At 34.0% G+C, this 27,854-nt stretch overlaps 2 protein-coding genes across 3 annotated transcripts; one reads left to right on the top strand and one right to left on the bottom strand.

Annotated features, from left to right (window-relative positions):
- Positions 1–1,659: 1,659 nt before the first annotated feature.
- On the bottom strand, positions 1,660–6,774 carry LOC148304791 (protein dj-1beta-like). Its single transcript, XM_088267678.1, has 3 exons — positions 6,538–6,774; positions 5,432–5,551; positions 1,660–3,335 (listed from the first exon to the last, which is right to left on the bottom strand). The coding sequence occupies exons 1-3, from the start codon at positions 6,730–6,732 to the stop codon at positions 2,967–2,969; spliced, it is 684 nt and encodes a 227-aa protein (XP_088123804.1). The 5' UTR covers positions 6,733–6,774; the 3' UTR covers positions 1,660–2,966.
- Positions 6,775–8,338: 1,564 nt separating this feature from the next.
- Positions 8,339–25,981, top strand: LOC148304792 (4'-phosphopantetheine phosphatase). Of its 2 annotated transcripts, none has more exons than XM_088267697.1 (5): positions 8,339–8,898; positions 17,661–17,866; positions 22,123–22,265; positions 23,449–23,737; positions 25,378–25,981. In XM_088267697.1, exons 1-5 carry the CDS (start codon positions 8,657–8,659, stop codon positions 25,566–25,568), a joined length of 1,071 nt encoding a protein of 356 aa, XP_088123823.1. In that variant the 5' UTR covers positions 8,339–8,656; the 3' UTR covers positions 25,569–25,981. The 2 variants fall into 2 exon arrangements, with proteins under 2 accessions (XP_088123823.1, XP_088123824.1); XM_088267698.1 differs by having other exon boundaries at positions 8,763–8,898; positions 17,725–17,866; positions 25,378–25,708.
- The last annotated feature ends 1,873 nt before the right edge of the window (positions 25,982–27,854 follow it).

Genomic DNA, 27,854 nt, shown 5'->3' on the forward strand with positions numbered 1-27,854 from the left:
CATATATCAATATTCATCAATTTTCAGTTGAACATGTATTCGGAATGTCCAGAAAATGTACTATATCCCAGCAAAAGCGGCACATTTTTATCTTAATATTTACCCGCAACAGGGCAGAAAGTGTTGTTTTTGCATTTTGAAGAAAATCACTCCTTTCAATAACATCGTATATCAAAAATTGTAAATTTTCAGTTGTGCATGTTTTCGGAATGCCCAGAAAATATTTACCCGCTACAGGGCAGAAAGTGTTGTTTTTGCATTTTGAAGAAAAAATATTATTTTATTATTTTTTTAATTTATAAAAAATAATATTTTTCAAATGGAGTAAAAACCTTCAGGTTTTACCTAAGATCTGTTGCACAGTAAAAAGTTCAATAAGTGGCTTTATTTTTAATTTTTAATACATTTTATTATATTCTTAAACATTAAAAATTATTAAAAAAGATCTCCTGAAAAATCAAGTTTTTTGATATATCGCTCACTCCTTTCAAGGACGTCATAAATCAAAAATCGTCAATTTTCAGCTGTGAATGTTTTTTGAATGCCCAGAAAATGTGCTATATCCCAGCAAAAGAGGCATATTTTTAACTTAATATTTACTCGCCACAGGGCAAAAAGTGTTGTTTTTGCATTTTGAAGAAAAGGTATTGTTTAATTTTTTTTTTTAAATGCACTAAATATTTTTAAAATGGAGAAAAAACCTTCAAGTTTTACCTAAAAAGATCTGTTGCACGGTAAAAAGTTCAATAAGTGGCTTGATATTTATTTTTAATATGCTGTGTTATATTTTTAAACTTTAAATGGTTCTCCTGAAAATCAAGTTTTTTGATTTATGACGTTGTTGAAAGGAGTGAGCGATATGACGTTGTTGAAAGGAGTGAGCGAAATGTCAAATATGATTGACGTACGACGCCTTTTGCAAAAATTATAACATCTTCCATAGGGTGATTAATTTTGTGCCACCTGTATTACGTACATTAGCAAGTCTTTATTTCACCCATATCTATATTACAAACGCCGCATACCAGCTAAGGGTTAAATATATGTACTTAATAATGTTAGATTTAGAATATTATAAATATTGATGTAAAAAAGAAATTAAAATCAATTACTTTAGTCAATATTAGACGTAAAGAAAATACATATGTACGTTTTGAAAATGTTCTTTATTTTTTTCTGAAAATCGATACTTAAGTAATTGTGAAATATTTTGAAGAATAAAAAGTATTTTCGTAAATTAGTTTTAAAATTATATCCTGTTTCGTGTACAAAGCGTTAAATATAATTAGCTAAAATATAAATGTTTAATGTAAATTAGGTGTTTTAGTAATTTATTTGTGTGTTTTTCTGTAGAAATGATTTTAACTACTATTGTATGAAATATAATATAAAAAATAAAAAAAACCTTTTTATTGTGTACATATTAAATACAAATTACGAGTATCTTTTTTGTTAAGATTGACTTATTTGAATAGAATAGTGTAACTATATTTTTTATGCAATAATATCAAACACAGAATTTACAGTATTAAATATTGCATCGAAATGATGTCATTTTAACTTTTTATTTGTAATTAAAAAAGATAATCATTAAAATTGATGTTTCTTTCTTTTCTATAAGTGTTTCTTTTTTTATAAATAAAGAAATATATATATATATATATATATATATATATATATATATATATATGTTTAAATCTAAATATTATTTTTAATTAATAGTATCTACTTTTCGTCCTTCATTTCTTTTTCCATTTTGCAGTTATATCCTTCACCACAATCTCTTTCACTGGCGACATCTGTAACCCGTCAAATTTGTACAAGAATCTGGAGAAGAGGATAGCACTCCATGCTTTCATATAATTATAATCAAAGTAACACCGTATCAATATGATCCAGTGCCCTTTGCACCATTGGACGGATAGAGAACTGTGTAAGTGTGTTTGTATGTATTGCACGCCTACCTCAAGGTAGACGGCTCCCGGGCAGACCACCAAAGAGATGGATTGACAGCTGGGAATCGACATCGCAGGAGGCTTATCCCTCCTAAAAAGAGGCCACAAGGCCTACACCAAGAAGAAAATAATAATTGAACTATTGAAGGTATAATATGGTAAGTAAATAAAACAAAAATTGTATGCGTGTATTAAAATGTATAAATAACCAAGTGTTAGAATTACAGAAAAATAATCCACATTTTATTTTTTTCGTATAAACAAGAAACGAGAGATTCTGACAAACTTAATATCCGGTGATAATCATTCCTTTCTCAACATGATCTTAACACACTTCGGACGGGAAAGGTATTTCTACTTGATTGATGCTTAAGGATGGGAAGTGTATTTTTACCTTCTGCGCCGACCTAATTTCAAAGTCAGAAAAGAAGGAGTTATTTAATATATTCATATAATTATTATGTATCAATCACTTTGTTAAGGTTAGCCAGTTATTGCCACACGATAGCTCGTGAGCTACCGGTAGGTCACCGAGGCTTTTTGGATGGCTAGCGTAGGATATTAAATTTGCCTTGTTAATTGTATTTTTTTTAAATTGTGGAGAAGAGCCATTTTTTTCACTAATTATTTTTACTCATAATTATAGCTTTATTTTTAATCACGCCTATTTTTAATAACTATTCTGTTTATAAATAAATATTTGTACGCATTTTATATTTAATTGTTAATCTGATGTTCTAATTTCTTTAAACTGATATAAAAATATTATGTATGGTACGATAAGGACCGATGATAAAAAAAAAACTATAAAGAGGGAATTCGTAAAGGCAGCTCACCAGACAAGTTCAATTTCTGAAAGTAGCTCACATCCTTATTGAGTTTGCAAACCACTAGTTTGAACTATATGTACAAAATTATCAAATCCTGTCGCCAGTGGTCCGCAGGAGTAAAAAAATACCTGTCCGAAATGTGTTAATATCTGGTGATAATCAATTCTTTCTCGACATGAACTTAGTATCCAGTGATAATCATTCCTTTCTCGACTTGATCGGCCTTCTCTTTCCCGACCAGGATTTCAGCCAGGGCCAATCCGAAGGCAAACGCAGTACCCGGACCCCTACTGGTGACAATATTCCCATCCACTACGACCTGTTGTCCCTCCACGTACGTGTACTGGCCCCCGTCCTCCATAGTGGGCTTGGTGCTGGGGTACGAGGTGAGCTTCTTGCCGATCCCGATACCGTGGGCCTTCAAGGCGGTGGGGGCTGCGCAAATAGCGGCCACAACCCTCCCCGAGGACTCCTGTTCCTTGAGGAGCTGCCCCACCGCAGAACTTCCCGCTAGCTTTTCTGAACCGCCCAGTCCTCCGGGAAGGATTACCTAAACAAATAACTTTATTATTTTCATACAGATGAATAAGAACAAAAATTCATTCAATATATATTTATTTATTTATTGGAAAACCGACAGAATATTTACAAAAATAACGAAACAAAGTAATTAAATTCCAATAACAGGTTTCTACTTAAAAACAATATTATATAAAAACTGTCCTGTAAATAAGTATAACTATATAATATTATAACTAACATTCCTTAATCAAATAGACATAAACAATATTTCTCTTAAACGTTTTTAAAGAAATATTATTGATGTCTATTTGATTAAGGATTTCATTGCAGATATTGCATACACATATATATGGAATATATATATAATATATGAAAGTGTAGCATATAGTTGGCAAAAGAAGGATGAAAGTAGACTGAATGCAGTCGAATTGCGACCTCTCAGACATACATGCGGCAAAAATATGTATGATAGATGTTCAAATGATGAAATAAGGAAAGAATGCAAGGCTGAGATAAGCATTATCGATAAAATTAAGAGAGGTGTGTTGAGTGGTTCGGACATGTGGAACGAATGAGTGAAGAAAGAACGGTAAAATAAAATTATGAAGTGAATATTGTTGGAAACGGGAGGAGTGGAAGATCAAGGAAAACTTGGCATGATCGAGTATTTCAAATACTTGAAAGTGGTCAGGAGTCAGAATAATCGGCGGGAATGTATGAGGAGATGCACATATCGCTCACTCCTCTCAAGAACGTCATAAATCAAAAATTGACAATTTTCAGTTGTGCATGTATTCGGAATGCCCAGAAGATGTACTATATCCCAGCAAAAGCGGCATATTTTTAACTTAATATTTACCCGCTATAGGGCAGAAAGTGTTGTTTTTGCATTTTGAAGAAAAGGTATTGTTTAATTATTTTTTTAAATATACTATATATTTTTCAAATGGAGAAAAAACCTTCAAGCTTTACCTGAAAAGATCTGTTGCACAGTAAGAAGTTTAATAAGTGGCTTGATATTTATTTTTAATACATTGTAGTGTATTTTTAAACTTTAAAAACGTTCCCCTGAAAAATTAAGTTTTTTGATTTATGACGTTCTTGAAAGGAGTGAGCGAGATGTGGAAGGGGCGAAGATTGATCCGAAAGACAGATTGGTGTGGTGTTATATTCTCTATAAATACCCCTGCGGAGAAGTAGCATGATATTTAGTTAGTTATCTAATACGATCTCTTTACGTATTTTATTTAATAAATGATAAAAATGCAATTGTAATTCTACATTTATTTAAATCTTTTAATTGTTATTGCAGTGACTTTGTTTTAGAGCAGTGGTTCGTAACCATGTTGGAGGTACCGAATCCCACTAGAACCCTTTAATTGGAAAAATGTATTGTTAGATTGATATATTCCTCTTAAATAATATACTATATCTATTGGATAAATGAATATATCGTATTTATGTATTAATTTTAAATCAAACACAGATTTTTTGAGTCTACCAAGTTGTATTTTATTAACAAAAAACACATAAAAAATTATATTGTGACAATTGTTTCGCCTTGTTAGGGCATTATCAAACGAATGTTTGATAATGCCCTAACAAGGCGAAACAATTGTCACAATATAATTTTTTATGTGTTTTTTGTTAATAAAATACAACTTAGTAGACTCGAAAAATCTGTGTTTGATTTAAAATTAATACATAAATTAAAATGGAGTTCTACAAATTAAACGCCAAGTCAATAAATAAATGAATATATCGTATGCCATATCATTTTTCACAATATTTGATAGATTCCTTTCAAATAATATACTAGATCTATTGGATAAATGAATGTATCGTATCTCATATCATTTTTCATAATATTTGATATATTCCTTTCAAATAATATACTAGATCTATTGGATAAATGAATATATCGTGTGTTGTATCACTTTTCATAATATCGTACAATAATTCGGGTGTATGTTTTGAGCTCCGCTGAACCCAGGAGACTGGCTCCCCGAACCCCTGGGGTTCCATCGAACCCAGGTTAAGAACCACTGTTTTAGAGGCTGATTAGTTTTTCTTTTAGATAGCTTTCAGGCGAAACAGATGAATGTAATTGTATAAATTTCTTACAGCATCATAAACTCGGGCAGAGGAAAGGGCTTGCTCCAGAGACACATCGGGCATCAGCACTACTTGTCGGGAGCACTTCACAGCGCCAGCGCCTTCCAGGCCGGCTAGTGTTACATTAACCTATAACAGTGGTCGGCAAACTTATTAGCCAAATATGCACATATTTTTGACATCTCAACATAGATGAAGAAGAATATGGAAGTCTGGGCATTTACAGGGCTTACGACCGTTATAGGCTTGATTAAGTGATCACTTTACATATGTGTAACATTCACCACCACCATAGTGTAATGGTCAGCACGCTCGGCTACCATTCTGGAGGTCCCGGGTTCGATTCCCAAGGGGGGTCAAATAAATAAAAGTAATTTTTTCACTCTAATATTTATTCAATATTACCCTAGACTGGTACCTGAAGCGAAGGGCTGATCACCTTTACTTCATGTGTTAACCATCAAGATAACACTGCGTTCATATGATGCAGTGCCCTATGCACCATTGGGGTGCGGATAAGGGTTTGAAGAAGAAGAAGAACATTCACCAATTCTACCCATGGTTGACAACCACACTACTCTTTTTGGAACTTCTATATGTATTTATCAAACTCGTGACACAGTTCATGTAAGTTTACTACAGCCATCTATGTTGGAATAGGAAAAGCTTTTATTAAGCAGACTCTTTCTATTTGTATGTAAGGTTCAAATCTTTTCCAGTTTCGAAAATTGAGTAGTGTGGTTTTTAAAAGCTTTTGCTTTTTTTAAAGTGTTTTCCATACAAAACGTAATTACAAAATTCTCATTCCCTGAATGGAGTGAAAAAAGGAAACTTTAAAGCTAGCGCAATCTGAATTTTAAATTGTGTCGGGTTGTGTTCCCGTGGTTAGTGTTGCGGACTCTTGAGTCGGAGTTTCTCGGTTCGAACCCACTCCACTACAATTTGATACCTATTTTTAAAAATGAGCCCAATAGGCTCACAAAAGTCGTATGAAATAGAACGTATTTTGTAAATAATAAAAACAAAAATATTCATCTTTTTTAATGAAAATAAAAATAAAACTGGAGTTTGTTGATTCATAAATAATTAACACCGAAAATAATTATACAACTTACACCGGCACGGCGTAGTATGTCTACTGAAATGACAGTTTCCATTTCTTCGGCTCCCTCTGCCAACAAAACTAGAGCCGTTTTCGACATGTTGAGGCTAGCTGTGGAGAAACTATTTCGCCAAGAGTATATTCCTTGATTTCTGATTGCCGAAAGCGGAGTCCGGAAGCTCAGTGTTCCTAACAATTTCTGGAACATCAAATTTGAAGGTTATCACAAATGTCACATCCGTCACATAATACTCAAATTGTTGCCATTATTTAATTTTAAAACAACAATAAGTCATTTACGTCAAGTGAGGTAAATAGATTTTATATTATAATATGTACGAGTAGTACATATCTACATGGGAAATTTGCCATAAATACATTATTCAGGAAAATAAAATATATGTTAATATTCCAATTTAATAGATCCAGATATATTACTAGGGTCTCATGAAAAAGTAAATTGTAATTAATTCAAATATTTTTTACTTATTTTATGGTTACTACATTTTTTTATTAAATCCACTTTTTCATATCTGACTTATCTACGTTATGGGTTTTGAGTTTTAAATTTGAAATTAGGGAGTTAGTTTATCAGTTATCATTATTTTTAAATAATATTACTGTCAAAAGAATCATTTAAGGAAAATTATTATTATTATAGAGAACTATTTTATCTTGAAAATTGTGATAAAGAAAACAAATTTTGTGAAAAGTCAACAACGACAACAACAAAAATGCTTATAATATTCTCTCTAACATAATGACCCCGTTTCGAAATACAAAGGTAAGAACTATTTGAAATTAAATCTGACATTTAAATATTTGACTAGTAAAAAATTACTGAGCAGCCTTACATTACAATATTATCAGGGGGGGTCGACTCGTAAACGTCAGATTGTTCAAAAAACGACCAGAAAATGACGAGACACACTAATACACTAACAAAAACACCAAAACGGGAACGAAAAATACGAGATACCAACAAGTTGTTCAAATATTTCAAATAAATATGGACAGACTATGGTTATAGACAATTTTCGATAGAAAAATAGAAATCCGTCTATGAAGAACTTCATAATATTGAGTATTATGCCAAAGTTAAAGTTAAATTTTGCGTATGAAAGTGTAGTTTTTTTTACTTAACACAACGCTCCCTTGAACTTCTGCAGCACCCCCCAAATGCAAAAAATTTAAAAACGCCTAGCCAGACTTCCAAAACGCCCACAAAGGGGCGCTGGCACCCCCGTTAAGAAACATAACTTCAGAAAGTGGTGGGCACTCCTTCCGCCCTTTTAAAATATTGTATTTTCTAGAATTTTAAATATAATATAGTAATTTGAAAATTCTATCGTTTTTGTTTTTGTTGAAAAGCCTTATATTTATACATAGTTTGAGATAATAAGTTCAAAACCACCATTACCATTACCATTTACCATTGTAAGGCTGAGTTGAGTAACCATTTTTAATCGCCTGAACTCTTTTTATAAATGTCGCGTTTTAGCCGTGACCTTTCTATTTTTGTTTACACTGAAATAAATAAATTTAGATAGTGAAATATCTTCTTTGTAATATTAATATTATAATTTTGAAAATATGTTTTACAACAAATTTCAATATAAATACCATTTAACCTGAAAAATGAATGATAAATATTTCGGCGGGTGGATTTGACATTCAGCCGCGGCGAAGTCACGCCCAGCCGGGAGCTTAGTACTTCTAGCCGTTTACGTCACTTCCGGCCGCTGGCGAATATCACTTCCAGCCATAAAAAATCGAGGTAGTTGGCGGTCTTTATATAAAATAGTTAGTCTGTGAATATTATTTTTAAAAAGTTAAGAAGGAGATGTGTGCGGTTTTCGCATTCATTTCTTATTTCATTTTGTTTCGGCGATGTGATAAGTCTAGTCATTGATAAATATACGTTTAAAAGTGTTTGAATTTAACGAATCTTTATTGTAATTCGGTTTGCCATGGCATTACTGCAAAATAGTGCGCATATTTGTTTTGGCTAGCAGGTTATTTTGACAGTGTCATTACTCAAGTTTTCGTGTCGAATTCTTTCGGTTTACTTAAATTGTGCTAGCGTTATTTGAATTATTGTTTTCGATTTGTTTATTATAAAATCGTTGAATATGGACGACGCCAGAGTTTGTCCTCTCCTTGACAACCCAGCGGAGTACGTGCCAGATACTTTGGATTTATCAAAAGATTTCGAAGCTCGGCGTTATTGGCTGAATTGTTTAGAGGACCAGATCAACAAATACGTTAATTATGCCATTCAAAGCAATCTGGAGGACCCTTCTGCTAGTATAAGAGCAGAACAATTCAAGACCTGTTATCTGGAAGCCATAGGAAAGATTCGAAAAGACCCTCTGTAAGTGAGATATTTCCTAAATCATGTTTGTAATTTAATTAATTTTTAGTCAAAAGTGTGTCGTGCAATAAAAACAGGTCAATTCTATTAAAGAATACTAAAGAACTGTAGTAAAAAATTACATATTTTAAAAATTGTTTTTTTTAAAGAAATTTTAATTATCGTCTTAAAAGAAGAATGTGTTGGTTCATGACTAAAGTGACCATACGTCCCGTTTTGAACGGGACCGTCCCGTTTTAAGAAAGCATGTCCCATTTTCCCAAAGTAAAGTTTCGGGACGTCGATATGCCCCGTTTTCAAAAAAAGAACAACACCCGGTAATAATTTTTAAAAAAGTGCAAAAAATCGACGGTAGAAAGATGTAAGAGTATCGCCTGTAGAAAGAGTCTTTTCACTGATGAATAAGTTGCGGACGACAGAAAAAACACAATTAAATTGGAGTACTTAAAGCGATGTTGTTTGTTGAGATAAATTTAAGAAAATCCTGTCGAGAATTCCATTATTTTACAACATTTTGAGTGTGTCCATATTCTTCTTCATCTTTGACGAGATGTCAAAAAATAATATGAATTCCATTCTTATTTAAAAGCAAACCCACTTAAACTTGAAAAATTGTTCATCAGAAAAATATAAATTTTTCTTTTTTTATCTTTATCAACTTACTTTTTATTTTTATTAATACATGAAATCTATGAAAAAATACATGTTTTCTTGAATATACGTACTATTGCGTAAAAATAGGAGATGTCCCGTTTTGAGAACAAAAATAAATGGTCAGTTTATTCATGACCTATCAAAAAACCAATAGCTTGCAGGGAAAAAAGTTTTAACATATCCTGTTCTATTTTTTTTTTATTTGTATATATTATTTTTTTAAATCTTGTTAAAGTCTGAGCATTTTTTAAATTTCCATTTCAATATTAAAAAATCAATCTTTTGACCTAGCAGAAAATTATTGTTTAAAATTCGAAATGCTTCATAATTAGCAGCAAAAATGGGAATATATTTTTCAGGGCTGTAAATATATAAAACGATAAAATGAAACGGTTTCATACTTTTATAGAAGTTAGAGTCACACTTTTTAAATTTGTAAATGAATTATTTTTTGTAACTGCATTCCCAATACTATCATATTTTTTTAAAGAATTAAATTATTAACCGCTTTTTTTAAACATCAAACATAAGCATGTTCTCTCCGATTCCGCGGTTTCACTTAATTACTTAATAAAAAGCTTGCCTCATCCCACCATAGGTGTCTCTAGTGAAGTCTATGGAATTCAAGAACTGTGTTTCGAGTTTTATCAATATGTCTAGAAGTTCCAAGAATTTGAATAGTGTGGTTTTCAATCATGGGTAGAATTGCTTAATGTTACGAGTGTGTTAAGTGATCACTTAAACCAGCCTATAACGGTCGTCAGCTTTGTAAATGCCCAGACTTCCACATTCTTCTTCATCTTTGATGAGATGTCAAAAAATAATATGAAAATAGCACTTTATAAATACAAAGTTATTGTTATTATTTTTAAATAAAAATATTATTCCACATGGTATATATTAAGTACAAAACGATCTCCCAGGGGGGGTCAAATAAATATAAATGATTTTTTCACTCTTATATTTATTCAATATTACCCTGGTCTGGTACCTGAAACGAAGGGCTGATCACCTTTCCTCCGTTTATTAACGATCAAGATAGCACTGCGTTTATATGATGCAGTGCCCTATGCACCATTGGGTGCAGATAAGGGTTAGAAGAAGAAGATTTTATTTGACCAGTGACCGGGTTTTGATGTTCATAAGGCTGGTCAAATGTGAGAAAAAAAATATCACCCAAAAACGAAATTATTTTTTCGCTCTTTTATTTATTCAATATTACCCTGGACCTGCAGCGGAAGGTTGATCACCTTTCCTTCATGTGTTAATATCGATCAAGATAACACTGCGTTTATATGATGCAGTGCCCTGTGCACCATCGGGTGCGCATAAGGGTTTAAAAATTTAAAAAAGAATGAACTAATATTACAGTATGTTAAATCCATTTTTCCTCAGAAGAAAAGATACCCTTTTAAGTTGATACATACATGCTTAAATTATATTTTAAGAATCTGTTTCTTCCACAACAAATCGCTCACTCCTTTCAAGAACGTCATAAATCAAAAAACTTGATTTTTGAGGAGAACGTTTTTAATGTTTAAAAATATAATATAATATTAAAAATAAATATCAAGCCACTTATTGAACTTTTTACTGTGCAACAGATCTTTTTAGGTGAAACCTGAAGGTATTTTATCCATTTGAAAAATATTTAGTAAATTTAAAAAAAATAACTAAACAATAACTTCTTTTCAAAATGCAAAAACAACACTTTCTGCCCTGTAGCGGGTAAATATTAATTTGAAAATATGCCTCTTTTGCTGGGACTTCCGGTACATTTTCTGGGCATTCCGAAAACATGCACAACTGAAAATTGTCGATTTTTGATTTATGATGTTCTTGAAAGGAGTGAGCGAAATGTGTAATGACATAAATATTAAATATATAAATATATATATATATATATATATATATATATATATATATATATATATATATATATATATGTATATATGCATAATAAAAACAATTTCAATCGACCTTTGATTCCAAGAATCAAGAACAATACAATTTAAATATAAAAATGTCATCTGCTGAAAATTTCCATGTTTTTCATTCACTTTTTACCTCATAATCTTTTTTAATCTTTGTTTTTACTTGGATAAATGTACACACACAAGCGCGCGCGCGCGCGCGCGCACACACATACACACACACACACACACACACACACACACACACACACACACACACACACACACACACACACACACACACACACACACACACACACACACACACACACACACACACACACACACACACACAAACCCAGGGTGGGTCAAATAAATATAGGTGATTTTTTCACTCTAATATTTATTCAATACTACCCTGGACTGGTACCTGAAGCGGAGAGCTGATCACCTTTGCTTCGTGTGTTAACGATCAATTTTACATCATACCAATTTGATGTGAGTGCTCTGTGCACCATTTGGCTTGTATTAGGGTAAGAAGAATGTATAAGTGCATATATATATATATATATATATATATATATATATATATATATATATATATATATATATATATATATATATATATATATATATATATATATATATATATATATATATATATATATATATACATATATATATATACATATATCGTAGTCGTACAGGAGAAAGTGACCAACTGACAAAACGTAAAATGTTCAGGAGGGCCATTTAAACGTTTTTACACTTTTGTTATCAATTAAAAACAAAGAAATAATGTATTCACGATTGTGATTATTTTTGTGTGAAAAGAGATGTTTACCAATATTGAAATGAGAAAAAAATATTTTTGAAAATTTACATCCTAAAGTTTTTAAAATTACTTAAAGCAGTAGGTATCTTTTTCCTGGCAAAAATTTAGGAAAAAATGCAGATAGTCACATTTGATTCTTAGAATGAGAACGGAAACGTTAGTTACAGATACAAAAGTTTAATTCAAAGCATTTTATTTTATTAATTTAAATTAAGAAAGAAACTTTTTTTTGGAAAATAAACTAGCTGGTAAGATAACATACATTTTTTAAATAACATAACTTTTTTTTAATAAATATACAAAAAGTAAAGAAGTATTATTCTGACTCAGATTCAGAATCTAAGTTTGGTTCTGGTGCTCTGTCCTCCAGCCCGGATTCGATTCCCAGGGGGGGTTGAAAATAAATATTAGTGATTTTACACTATAATATTTATTTCATATTACCCTGGACTGGTCCCTGAAGCGCAGGAGTGATCGTCCTGCCTTCATGTAAGTAACGATCAAGATAACACTGCATCAATACGATGCAGTGCCCTATGCACCATTAGTTGCGGATAAGGGTTAGAAGAAGATTTGAGATCTAACATATCGTCAAATCTTAATTCATGTACATTATATGGATCACTCTTTCTTGATTTTTGCATATTTTCATCAATAATTAACCCTTCTGGCCATTCGACTTTGAATTTAGTCACTTTGTTTCTCTAGAAACATTTAAATGTCAAATGTTTCATACAGAACTTTAAATAACTTCATGGCGTTGAAAATTGTTACAACAGGCAATAATGTCCAAGTGTCACTTGGTCACTTTTGCTTGTAAAGAAAATGAACATCAATGCAGTTAGTCATTTTTAACAAGTCAAAATATTACACTTCCAAGTTAAAAATCGCTCTGGGATTTTTTTCAGGCCAGTATTAAGCTAGTAAGATGTCAAATAGTTAATAATCACGTTTTTGTAAAAACTGCAGTTGGTCACTTTCTCCTGTATGACTACGATATATACATATATATATTTGTGTATATATATATATATATATATATATATATATATATATATATATATATATATATATATATATATATATATATATATATAAATATTGACATACATTCAAAATGTATCCTTACAATTTAAATTTTGCCTGTAAGGGTTATTCCTGTTGATATATTAATATAATCATAAATATGTATTTCTGTGATGTAATTGAAGACTAGATATTCATTATACTAACCTATATATCTTTAAAAATTGGAATATGTCAAACATGTATACAAATGTCACATGTGTAATACATATCTCATATGATAACACAATTTCATAATGTTTGGTCAATACTTTGTTGATGTCGTCAACTTGTGTACTTGCTTTTAGGTAGGGTAAACGGGAATATTATTGACACTGCCCTAATATTGACACTAATAATTTGGCATCTGATTACTAGATACATATCGAAATTTCGAGGAAAATGCCAACTATCATTTACTGTTGCCAAAAAACTATGTCAGGAAACAATCATTGTCTTAATGTTTCTGGTTTTTGGGTGATTTTTTTTTCTCACATTAAATTAAATAAAATCTTCTTCTTCTTCAAACCCTTATCCCCACCCAATGGTGCATAGGGCACTGCATCATACAAATGCAATGTTATCTTCATCATTAATGTAAGAAGGAAAGGTGATCAGCCCTCCGCCTCAGGTACCAGACCAGGGTAATATTGAGTAAATATTAGAGTGAAAAAATCACTTATATTTATTTGATCCCCCCCTGGGAATTGAACCCCGGACCTCCAGTACGGTAGCCGAGCGTGCTGACCATTGCACTACAGAGGTGGACAAATAAAATAGAAGTGAAAAAAGCTTTAAAGATTTATATTCAACTAACATAAACATTGCAAAAAAAAATTTAAAGCGTATACATTAAAACACATACAAAAATCGAAAATATGCAAGAACTATTGCTAAAGGTGTAGAAGAATCCCGCTTCGGAAAACCCCTTCAGACACATGGAACAGATCAATATCCAATGAGATATTGTTCAACATAGCGGTGCTCTTCCTACAGGCATAACCATCGGCAGGTTGGTCCTGTGTATAGGAATGTGAAACAATCTATGCCGACGCTGTCTTAGGTAACTATCGGGAACATACAGACCAATGTTCCGGATAATTTCAGGATTATCGATCATACATCGATTATCGATCATAAAATGTAGTTGAACCAAAAAATTTCAGTATAAAGCCTGAATCCAATTAGTCTCTTCTATTCTTCTTGGTATAGGCCTTGTGGCCTGTTTTCAAGAGGGGTTAGCCTCCTGCGATGTTGATTCCCAGCTGTCAATCCATCTCTTTAGTGGTCTGCCCGAGAGTCGCCTACTTTGGGATTAGCCGGGCAGTGCAATGTGGGAGAGTCTGGATGGTTCCATTCTCCTCAGATGCGCATACCATTATCTCCTTCGTTGCCTTCCCCACCTAACTACATCTTCGATCTCGCATATTTCCCTTATCCTGGCGTTCCTTATTCTATCTCGTGGACTCTTGCCATTTCTGACATTTTTAGCGCGTTTTTTGTGACTATGGTGTCCGCTCTGCTTTCTATCCCATATCTCATGATGGGTCTGGTCGCACACAAGTTTTATATACTTCAATCTAATTTTAATTTAATAAGTATGTTTTTTAATACTTTATATATTTTATTTATGTTTTCGGCATTCACTCTGTGGTAAGACATGATGAAATTGTAAAAGAAAAACATTTGTTTTTTTACCACTTGAGTTTATTTTATGACGACTAGTTTCGGTAGCATTGCTTCCATCTTCAGGTCTAAATGTAAATCTTCAGGTCTGAATGTTTTACATTTATACCTGAAGATGGACGCATAGCTTCCGAAACTAGTCATCATAAAATAAACTGAAGTGGTAAAAAAACAGGTGTTTTTCTTTTACAATTTTTCCTGTATATTTGTCAATGTGTAAAACAATTTATTTTACCATGCGTCTAGTCGCATAATAATAAAGCTTATATTGTGACGGCAAGATTAGTTTTGTGAAAAACTTATAAATTTTTACTCTCGGAAATATCTAAGATTACAAGAATTATCATAAATAGTGTTTTCTGAGGTTGTTTTTTTTATCTTGAAATATTACAGAGGCCTTTGAACATTTATTTATAAAACTAAGAAATGATTTTATTGACCATATGATTTAGGTGTAAGTCATTGATAATTTATTATTATTTATTCCATTAGATACTGGGTTGACATATCAATATTACAGGTGTCTCAAATTGAGATGAATATCTAAAAAAAAAAAATATGAATACATATATATATATATATATATATATATATATATATATATATATATATATATATATATATATATATATATATATATATATATATATAATAATAATAAAACCCTTATCCGCACCCCAATGGTGCATAGGGCACTGCGTCATATAAACGCAGTGTTATCTTGATCGTTTACACATGAAGGAAATGTGATCAGCCCTCCGCTTCAGGTACCAGTCCAGGGTAATATTGAATAAATATGACAGTGAAAATATCACTTATATTTATTTTACCCCCCTTGGGAATCGAACCCGGGACCTCCAGAACGGTAGCCGAGCGTGCTGACCATTACACTATGGAGGTGGAAATATATATATATATATATATATATATATATATATATATATATATATATATATATATATGTATATAAATATATTGCTTATTTCTCAACTCAACTAATGGCGCCACAATCAGCCACAATCAGCCACTCTTCCAGATCAATTTAATGCGTACTAGCATGTGAAACCACCAAATCCGAGAGATCCTTAGGGCACTTGTCCACTATCCGGAAGTACACGGAATTTTACCATCCGGCACGTCAGTTAGCGTTTTAAAACACGATTGGCTCGGATTGGCTTGTGCTTTTGTCCATATTTCTTCGGATCGGTGCTCCTCATAGCAGTGGCAGTCGGTGACTTTTTGTAAAAGGGATGCTGGACATCAAATGTTTATACTCGTACTTACTACGTATTACATATCAAATATGCACATCTAGACGCTAGCCCACGAACATGATACAATCAGCCATTTTGTAAAAAAATCACATTAAGATCGCTGTAGAAATATCAAAATATTTAAATTGAAGTATTGCTGTTTACGGATAGAAGTCATAATCTTTTTACTCTAAAATTCAAGGGATGCGGAGCATCTACAGCATGTGACGGACCGCGCCTGCTTCATAGGTGCGTGAACACATTGCGTGCAAATTCGATCACGCCAAACTGTCGTAGTCGTTTTCATTTTTCAAAAGCACCTGCCGGACGGTGAAATCCCGTGTAGTGGACAAACGCCCTTATGTCCCATAGCCTCATCAATTTTTATCAACTGAATACCCTCTTTAGCACATTCTTTTTCCAATTTTAATCTCTCCCGTTCAAAAATTGTACATACCCACACCAAATGAGGACATCCTGCGATAACATGTCATCACATTCACAAGCAGAATCTTTCTAATTCCATAATGGAAGAGGTGTTGTCGAAACGCTCCATGACCCGTAAAAATTTGAGTCAATGCAAAGTTCAATTCATGTTTTTTATGAAAATTCAAACAATTTTGTATAGACGGGAATAATTTTTTTAATTATTTTTCCCTGTTCTGCTTCTAAATATAGACTATTCCAAATATTTAACATTTTCTCTCGTATCAATTTCTTAGCAAATTCAAATCCCTAGCCGCACCCCAATGGTGCATAGGGCACTGCATCATATAAAAGCAGTGTTTTCTTGATCGTTAACACACGAGGGAAAGGTGACCAGCCCTCCGCTTCAGGTACCAGTCCAGGGTAATATTGAATAAATATTACAGTGAAAAAATCACTTATATTTATTTGACTCCCCCTGGGAATCGAACCCGGGACCTCCAGAACGGTAGCCGAGCGGGCTGACCATTACAAACTGCTTTCTTATCAAAATCAATGGGAAATCGATTCTACTCTTCTGTCTGAATGTGTGTTGTGTTAACCTTTCCGGGAGTACAAAAATTGATGTCCGACTTTCTCTGGGGAGTGGGTTCTTTTAACATGAAAAAAAAATCTTCATTAAATCGATGTATTATGAAGATAGAAATTATGTCAAAATATTTATATAAAAAAACACCTATTCGAAATATTTTTCAATTATGACAAAATTACACACAAATATCATTGCTATACAAGTTACATCATACTAACTGACAGGCGGACTTCGCCGTTCATTAACCTCCATACTCCTTTAAGGAAAATTCGCACTGACGTTCATTTACGTCCGTACTCCCGGACAGGTCAATAACCAAACCCCTCTTTTCGTTTCAGATGTTACGGAAGCCTCTCGATGCGACTGCTCTTAGATTTGAATAAATCGTGTCTCCTATCGCAGGGCTTCAATGACCTGTGGATGGACCAGAAGACCGCGGAGAATGACGCAGCCCTGAACAGGCTCAAGGGGAGATTGGACGAAATTGACGCGATCCACGATCAGGATGCCAAGTGGACGGAACTGTGCAGAGGCCTACTAGCTGGTGAGATGCTCTCTAATTTATGTATTAACACACTATCTGCGGTCGGATTCGCGCTCATAATAGAGATGAACATCTCTGAAAAGAAGTGATAACATTTAACCATACTGCATACATCGATATGAGATCAAAAGATGCCGCAAAAGTCTTGCGTAAAAATTACTTATTTACTTATTTAGCAGGAGTTATTTTTCATATTATTTTTTGACACCTCATCAAAGATGAAGATGATGAGATGTCGAAAAATAATATGAAAAATAACTCATGTGATTGGAGATAATCCAGATTTGTGAACAAGTATTTGGACACACTCAAAATGTTGTAAATTAATTAATTGGTCAAATTATAAGCTGAAATAATAATAAATGAAAATGATCTTTTCTGGCGTTTTTCATGTGTGTGATTATAATCCAGGATTCGGACCTCACATACTAATATAAGAGTTTCTGCTCAATAAAAAGCTTCTTTTCATCTCACCCATAGAATCTCTGGTGAAGTTCTAGTGATTCAAGAACAATGTTTCGAAATTCGCCTCATAAATTTGTTGAACCGTTCTTTCCTAAGTTGTGTCTTATTGTTAAAAAACACATATAAATTAATATTGTGACAATTGTTTCGCCTAATTACGGCGTTTTGTTAACGAATGTGAAGATTAAACGGACTGACGGTCTTTATATTAATCAATTAACCCTGTCCTTATAATAATCAATTGATATTAATTAACCCTGTAATTAATATCGATTCCTGATCTTATCTCGTGATTATGGTCGCCAATATTTGTGACTTGTGACAAGTGATCAAATGGTTGTGAGCAGAACTAATGTCATATTTAGCTACTCATTATTGCCATTGTTTGGAGAGAGAGAGATAAACTTAATAGTATTGGCAGATTCATTAAATTTTAATACTCCTGTTACATATAAAGACTATCCCAACAGTTAAGAAATTTGGCAACATTGCAGGTCACTTTTTCATTTCATTTCAATCACATGATATGTATGTCTGCATTGTTTATTTTAACCCTCAGATGGGCCCAATGTATCTATTTGACTTAAAAGTTTTGTTTTGTTTGTCGAAATGCAATTTCTCAGGCGAACGTGCGGCAAAACGATGTATGATAGATGTTCAAATGATTATATTAATATAAAGAAAGAATCCAAGGCTGAGATAAGTATTATCGATAAAATTAAGAAACGTGTGTTAAGTACTCTCATATTTATTTAATACTACCCTAGACTGGTACAAGAAGCGCAGGACTGATCACCTCGCCTTCATGCAATCAACTATCAAGATAACACTGCGTCGATACGATATAGCGACTTATGCCCCATCGGGTGCGGATATGGGTTAGAAGAAGATTGAAAACAGTATCAGATATTAATCATCCAAAATTATTTTTATTTTTATTATTATAAAGTGATCACTTCAACCAGTCTATGACAGGTCGTAAGCCTTGTAAAAAAAAAATACTTATAAAAAATAAAATAATTATTAACACACTTCGTATTATCTACATATCGTAGTCGTACAGGAGAAAGTGACCAACTACCAAAATGTAAAATGTTCAGGAGGGCCATTTAAATCACTTTTGCTCGGCAAAAAAATAAACACCAATGCAGTTAGTCATTTTCAACAAGTCAATATATTATACTTCCAAGTTTAAAATCCTTTGGGACTTTTTCAGGGCAATATTAAGCTAGTAAGATATCAAATAGTCAATGATCACGTTTTTGTAAAACAATGCACTTGGTCACTTTCTCCTGTATGACTACGATATAGTTAAGACCTTAACAAAGCAATTGATACATAATACTCATTTAAAAAGATTAAATATGTAATTCCTTAATTTCTGACTTTGAAATGAGACCGGCGCAGAAGGTAAAAATACCCGTCCTGTCCTTAAGCATCAATCGACCAAACGGGCAGAAATACCTTTCCCGCCCATAGTGTTTTAATATTATAGGTGTCTCAACTTGATATGAATATTTTTTTTAGATTACCTAACGTCCAAGTGACTCTGAAATCTAGCTACGGACTATGCAACACCGTTTATCATGTCCCTACTCAGGCTTAGAGTGTACGCGATTGAAAATGGCAGCCTTCAAAAGGAACTGGGAGTGCGGTTAGGACTCGCTGGGTCCGCATTTAACAGTATGAAGGCTGTCTGGAGATCGGATTTATACTCGGTGAAAACCAAATGCCGCCTATACAATGCCTGCATCGCTCCTGTTCTCTTATACGGCTGTGAAACATGGCACCTTACAAGGGCCCAGAGCAGCCGTGTACTAAGCTTTGAGAATAGGTGTTTGCGGAGAATCTTAGGCGTGCGGTGGTTTGACTTTGTGAGGAATGAAGAGATTAGGCGTAGGACGCAGCAAATCTTGGTCACAACTGTCGTCAAGAAAAGGCGATTCAGTTGGCTTGGCCATGTACTCCGCATGCCTCCTGAGAGCCTTAATCAAGCTTGCCTCTTTTACAAGGCATCAGGTTAGCGCCGCCCAGGACGACCACTGCTGACAATTCGTCGACAGTTCTCGTCAGAACTTCGGGACGCGGATCTGACTTGGGAGGATGCAAGGGAGCTGGCAGCCGACAGAAAAGCCTGGAGACAGTTTGTGGACTCCATATGCTCCACCTAGGGAGCGGATATGGTTAATAATACTCAGGCTTAAACTTTATAAGTTTCATAGCCTTTGCCTACTTATGAGTGGATTTACTCTTTATGTTTAAAGTTACTATAATTTCATGTAATTCATGAGTGAAAATTCTAGGCAAAAACACTCGCTATCTCGCTAGAGGCATGAGTTTATACATCTCATTGATTCTAAGTTAGCAGTGAAGTTACTTGGGTGTATGATTTTAATTCTTGATCTTACTCAGGTAGTGAATTTACTTATATGTCTTATATTTACATCTATTGTTCCTCTTTATATGAAAAAATATAGATTTTTTGCCTAATTTTCGCCTTCTTCTTAATGGTTCACTCTTGCTACACTGGTGTTGATTAAATATTATTTGGACTTGTAGCATTTTCCGCCACCTGCTGCCCTGAAGACGATGCGAAACATCCCTATTGTAGGTGTATCAACTTTAAATGAAACAATTATTGTTTTTATACTAACGAAAAAGTCCCAGGGCTTCTGACCCACTAAAGGGTTAAAGTCACATGATATTTGAATGAACAAATACATGAATTAATATCTCATGTTTTCCTTAGATAAGATTACAAACAAAGCTTCTTTTGTTTACAAAAAAACCACATCTTATCAACTACACAATTCACAAAACAAAAAAATATATTTGTAAAGATTACCATATTTTATCATATTTTACCACAAAGGATTAAAATGATAATTAATAATTTATAATATAATTCTATAGATCAATGACCATATTTTCATTGCAGTCCGATATTTACCTCATAATAGCATAAAACAAAATGTACTTTTTTTACACTATTTTGAGTGTGTCCAAATATTTGTTCACAAAATCTGGATTATCTCCAATTACAGGAGTTATTTTCATAGTTATCACAGGAGTTATTTTCATTTATCTGGTCAAATTATAAGCTTAAATAATAAAAATCAAAATGGTATTTTCTGGCGTTTCTCATGTGTGATTATAATCCAGGATTCGGACCTCACATACTAATATAAGAGTTTCTGCTTAATGATTATAGAATAATTCATATTATTTTTAAAAGCTTCTTTACATCTCACCAATAGATGTCTCTAGTGAAGTTCTAGTGATTCAAGAACAAGGTTTCTAAATTGACCCTCTTGGGAATCGAACCCGGGACCTCCAGCATGGCAGCCTAGCGTGCTGACCATTACACTACGGAGGCGGACGGAATATTTGTTTAGAAGAAAAAGAACCACGGTACACCAGTGTGCCGCGGCACACACTTTGCAAAAAACTAGTGGAACGGAAGGTCTGTTGATGACAGTGACAGAAAAGTGTTTTATCTGAAATAATCGATGTTATATGTTTGTTATTTTGAGAAATAAAAAGACTTTGTTTTTTGATCCACTCACTTTTTTATTAACCAACTAGTTTCGGCAACAACCTGTTGCCCTCTTCAGAGTTGAATTTATGACTAAACATATATATAAAAAAGAAAAAGTGTACAAGTTATTGGGTTTCGATAAGGAACCAATATATCAATATATCAATATGTACAATATACCAATATATCAATATATCAATGATCCACAAAGTTAATGCTTTCAATATTCAAAACATTATATGTTTGTTCCTAGGTAATATGTTTGACTGGGGGGCGCGGGCCATATCGGACATTCTGGAACAAAACTCAAACTTTGGTCTGCGGGAAGCATTGGACAAGATCCAGAGAAGACCCTGGCTGGTGGATGGATTGGATGATTGGCTCCAACGGCTTAAGGTAAGGCCATCGAACCCTCGGAATAATGTGTGGAAAATCAATGTATGACAGGGATTCACATGGACAAATCACAAAACAAAGCTGGGAGTGGTATAGTTCATTAAGGTACTGAGAATCAATATATGGACTCTGATATACTTTGCCAAACGTGTGGCCCGTCGATATACCAACAATGACGTCAATGTATTTTGGTGGTCGAGCCGGGAGAAGACCGTTCTGGAAGTCCTGGGTTCGATTCCCAGGAAGGCTAAAATGAATGTAGGTGGTTTTTCACTTGTACATATTTTTAATATTACTTGGAAATGCTATCTGAAGGACTGGGCTTATCACTTTTCCTTCATATATGATGCCCTATGCACCATCACTATTATTATTATGCACCATTGTGTGCCATAAGAGTTAGTTGACAAAAAAATACATTGTTATTTCGGTTCATAAATTCATTCATTCAAACCTTCATCTGCACCTGATGTTGCATAGGGCACTGTGTCATGTAAACGCAGTGTTATCTTGATCGTTAACACATGAAGAAAAGGTGATTAGCCCTCCGCTTCAGGTACCAGTCCAGAGTAATATTAAATAAATATTAGGGTGAAAAAATCACTTATATTTATTTCACCCCCCCTGGGAATCGAAATCGAAACCTCCAGTACGGTAGCCGAGCGTGCTAACCATTAAAAGAAAGATTATAGCTTTGAAGAATTAGCGATATAACAAATTAAAGAAATAAGGGCAAGACCGTTATTTTCGCCTGTCGCAATCGGTCCGCGTGAAATGCGTTAACAATATTCAGTAGATTAACTTATTTCACTCACTCCTTTCAAGAATGTCATAAATCAAGTTTTAAAATATAACACAATGTATTAAAAATAAATATCAAGCCACTTATAGAACTTTTTACTGTGCAACAGATCTTTTTAGGCAAAACCTGAAGGTTTTTACTCCATTTGAAAAAAATTTAGTTTATTCAAAAAAATAATTAAACCATACCTTCTCTTCAAAATTCAAAAACAACGTTTTCTGCCCTGTAGCGGGTAAATATTAAGTTAGAAATATGCCTCTTTTGCTGGGATATAGTACATTTTCTGGGCATTCCGAAAGCACGTACAACTGAAAATTGACAATTTTTGATTTATGACGTTCTTGAAAGGAGTGAGCGATCTGTGTATTTTTCTCCCCCCAGGGCGCCCCCCACAGATGCTCGGCCATATTCGTGGACAACAGCGGCGTGGACGTAATCCTGGGCGTGCTGCCCTTTGTGCGGCAGCTGCTGCGGCGCAACACGCAGGTGATCATGTGCGCCAACTCGGAGCCGGCGCTCAACGACACGACCTGCGCGGAGCTGGTCGGCATCGTGGAGCGCGCTGGCCGCGTCTGCAGCTCCTTCTCGCGGGCCAGCGAGGAGGGCCGGCTGCTCGTCATGCGCAACGGCCAGCGGGGGCCCTGCCTGGACCTGACTACTCTAGACAAAGGTAGGATCCTGAGGGTCTTTGCAAGAGATTTGTCAAATGTTCGTCATCGTATTTAAGCTCCTTTTTCTTGTAGTACATGCTCGCTAGCTTTTTACTTTTTCATCTTTTGTATGTTTTTAAGTTTTTAATTTTATTTTTTAAAAATAAAAATATTACGGGTAATAATAACTCGTAATTAGGATGCAATCGGTTTATTCAACTGGTCGCCATGACAGTACAATGACAAGTGTGTGCCACAGACTCCCCTGCCTCAATCTCATAAGGGCTAACGTAAACATTCTCCGCACCCCGCCCTGCTCCTAGCGGGCGCTTGGGGTCATAGTTTAAGTTTCATAGTTCAAGTTCAAGTTTTCTGAGAGTCAAGTATTTTTTGTATTTTATATTAACACTATTATTCTAGTTCTACTTATAAAACCTATACCCCTTATACCCTTTACTATGACTAAATTATATTGTATACCCACACACAGGCCATGCCTTTGTGGGATCTTTTTTTTTGTATTCATTTTTATATTTTATTCATATTTTTTTGTATTTGAATTTATGTTATGTAATGCAAAAGAATTTAAAATAATAAAAAATTAAATACGGAATGGTCTGAAAGGGCCCTACTTGGACCTGACCTGACAAAAGTACGATCATGAAGAGTCAGCCGACCGGCGTTTGGGAGAGAATGAATGAATCAAATGAATCCAAAGCTCTCCTAGTTCCAACCCTAATGTATGGAAGTGAATCATGGAATTTGCAAAAGAAGGATGAAAGTAGCTTCAATGTACTCGACATGCAATCTCTCATACCAATGTATGCCGAACTGCGTACAAAAATCAAATAATTGCCTGCATTCCGGCCAAATTTAGCTGGAAAATGCCCTGAAATAGATGCGTTAACACATTATCGTCAGGAGGCTTTTTCATCAACCCCGACCCTTATTAGTAAACTAATTAGGGTCATATACTAATCACGAGTAACCGCAAATCTAATTCAGATCTTTATAATGTTTTTTGGCGTCTCGCGCTCTACCAAAAATAAACAAATAGAACGCTTATAAGAGTCTCTCGCTATCTACTAACAGTATGTAAATAACTCAACATCAACCGCGTAAAAGTTAAATTATAAATACACAGTGGAACCTCTTATAATGAGCATTATTCGTTCCAGAATCCTACTCCTTAAGCGAAACGCTTGTTAAGTGAAACATTTTTTGTTTTGACTGGCGCGGAAGTCCCGGTTCACAAATTGATGTCGAGAAAAGGGGACTTGCCATTTCTCTGTAATTCGTTATGCGAAATATCACTCGTTAAATATCAAGGGAGCAAATTTTTCGTTTTTTTTTGCTTATTATGCGAATTACTTGTTATGAGAGGTTCCACTGTAGATAGATGCTACCACAAAGTGACTGCCGAATCAATCGATGAATGTTGACACACTATCTGCGGGCGGATTTGCGTTCATAATAGAGATAAAAATCTCTGAAAAGAAGTGATAACATTGAACCATACTGTATACATTGATATAAGATCAAAAGATGTCGCAAAAGTCATGCGTAAAAATAACTTACACGCAATTTACGAAGAGTCGAGTGAAAAGGTAAAATTACCCTTCCCGCAGATAGTGTGTTTAATGGCATCTCATTGTTCCAGAATTATGCACGAGCATCCGCAGCAAGAACGTGGATCTCATCATCATCGAGGGGATGGGCCGCGCCCTGCACACCAACCTGAACGCCAAGTTCAAGTGCGAGAGCTTGAAGATGGCCGTCGTGAAGAACTCCTGGCTGGCGTCGCGGCTCGGCGGCGACATATTCTCCGTCATATGCAAGTACGAGACGTGAGCCTCCGCCGCTCGCGGCATTAGCAACTCTACTTGATGGCGGACGAGCAATTTGTCTCGGTCGCGGAAACGAAATCGACGCGGCACCGGTTTGAATACGAGTACAAATTATTGGAAAATGAAACATTTGTGGTAATATTAATTGGTGCTTTTGTGGATTTATTATTTAATGTTTTGTTGAAATACACTGAACTCGCTTTTTACATGATTTCGATTCGAAATAACACAATGCAAAAGTAATCCAACATTCGTTTAGTCGTTATATCGACTCTGGTATAATTTGCCAAATGCGCTGTTTGTCAATATATCATCAATGACGCCGGTATATTTTGATAGTCAAACTGTTGTTGCCCTTATAATGTCCACTATATTTGAAATGGATCATTTTTGCAAGAAAAAATCTTAACCCTAAAATGGTTTTTTTTTTATTGTGAATTTTTACATCTTTCGCGTGTATTTGCTATTCAGTACTATGCGCAGATATATGCGGAAAGGGGCTAGGTAAATAATTTTTGGTGTTAAGTATTGTTTAAATATAATTCAGATATTACAGTAAGGAAATATTAATTTAATTTTTTGACATTCTGAATTGATTTCTATGCAAGGAAACCTATCCACTATAATTTTTCTTTATTTTTTTTGGTAACCATATTTACATGGTATCGCTTGGAATATATCTAACGTGTAAGGGAGAGTTCATTGTATTAAATTGGCTGTTTTTTATATGTTGAGTTTTTGGTTAGGAGTGCGTGTAAAGTGTGCATCAAGCTGGGCATACATTACAATAGTGCAACAAATATCAGTGTTTTGCACACATCATCTAAATTAGTGAGAACTGTCGCTTATATAGAGCATTATTTGGTAGAAGATCTTAAAACATTGTTCTCGAGAAACATTTAAAATCGTCTCTTACATACTGTTGGTAGAGAGCGGCAGATGCTTATAAGTGTTTGCTTACTTGTATTTGCTTACTTTCGATAGAGCGCGAGAGACGTTAAAGAACATTGTACAGATTGGAATTGGGTTTGCGGTTACTGGTGATTATTGTAAGTTATCCAACCGCATTCCCAGATCTGATGCAGAAGCATCTAGGCTTCCCGACAGACCTACTCTTGCAAAGCAATTTTTTGTTTTTGTTTTATGAACTAAGTTGCGAAATTTATAGAAAATGTGGAACAAAATTGTAACGCGATTTTACTGTGAATTGAAATTTAAAAGGTTTCATTATCCCTGTCATTTGTGATTAGTATACTGAGGTTCGGGCAGCAGACTGTCTGGGTATAATTACGGTCAGGGTTGAGGAGAAAACTGCCCGAGAATGTGTTAAGAGGCCGCCGGAGAGCTGACTCAGTTATTATGCAACCCTTCTGAGTTATTATGCAACCTGTGTCCATGAGTGCTCTGAATAAAGCGCCACTCATAATATACTCGGAGCGCGTAAATGCATCCTCCAGTAGCGATCGCGGAGCGCTATTTGTCTGTGAACGCAGTGAGTTTGCGGCTTTATGTGTTTACTTAAATCGCTCACTCCTTTTAACAACGTCATATATCAAAAATCAATTTTCAGTTTCAGTGCATGTTTTCGGAATGCCCAGAAAATGTACTATATCCCAGCAAAAGCGGCATATTTTTTACTTAATATTTACCCGCTACAGGGCAGAAAGTGTTGTTTTTGCATTTTGAAGAAAAGGTATTGTTTAATTATTTTTTTAAATATACTAAATATTTTTCAAATGAAGAAAAAACCTTCAGGTTGTTTTTGCATTTTGGAGAAAGAGTATTATTTGATTATTTTTTTAATTTACTAAATATTTTTCAAATGGAGTAAAAACCTTCAGGTTTTACCTAAAAAGATCTGTTGCGCAGTAAAAAGTTTAATAAGTGGCTTGATATTTATTTTTAATACATTGTATTACATTTTCAAACTTTAAAAACGTTCTCCTGAAAAATCAAGTTTTTTGATTTATGACGTTCTTGAAAGGAGTGAGCGGTATGTCTCCAACACTAGGTAACTAGGTATGATGATGTATAGAATAATTTCGGTTTATGTAAAATTTTACTACACCCAGCTCAAAAATTATCACATTATCTTCTACATTATTATTTTAATGTTTTATTTTAAGCCTCGTGATAATTGGGAAGTATTTTTATAAAGCAAAATTTGTTTGCACTTGATACTTGATGACCAAAAAACTAAATAATCGATATTTTTCTGAATGTACAATTTTAAAGTCATAATTAATCGAGCACTAATTTCTATTTCACACTGTTAGGATTTCACTGATAA

The sequence above is a fragment of the Brachycentrus maculatus genome, unplaced genomic scaffold (genome assembly GCF_059751285.1).
Source record: "Brachycentrus maculatus isolate JH-2025_06_01 unplaced genomic scaffold, ASM5975128v1 h1tg000303l, whole genome shotgun sequence".
NCBI lineage: Eukaryota > Metazoa > Arthropoda > Insecta > Trichoptera > Brachycentridae > Brachycentrus > Brachycentrus maculatus.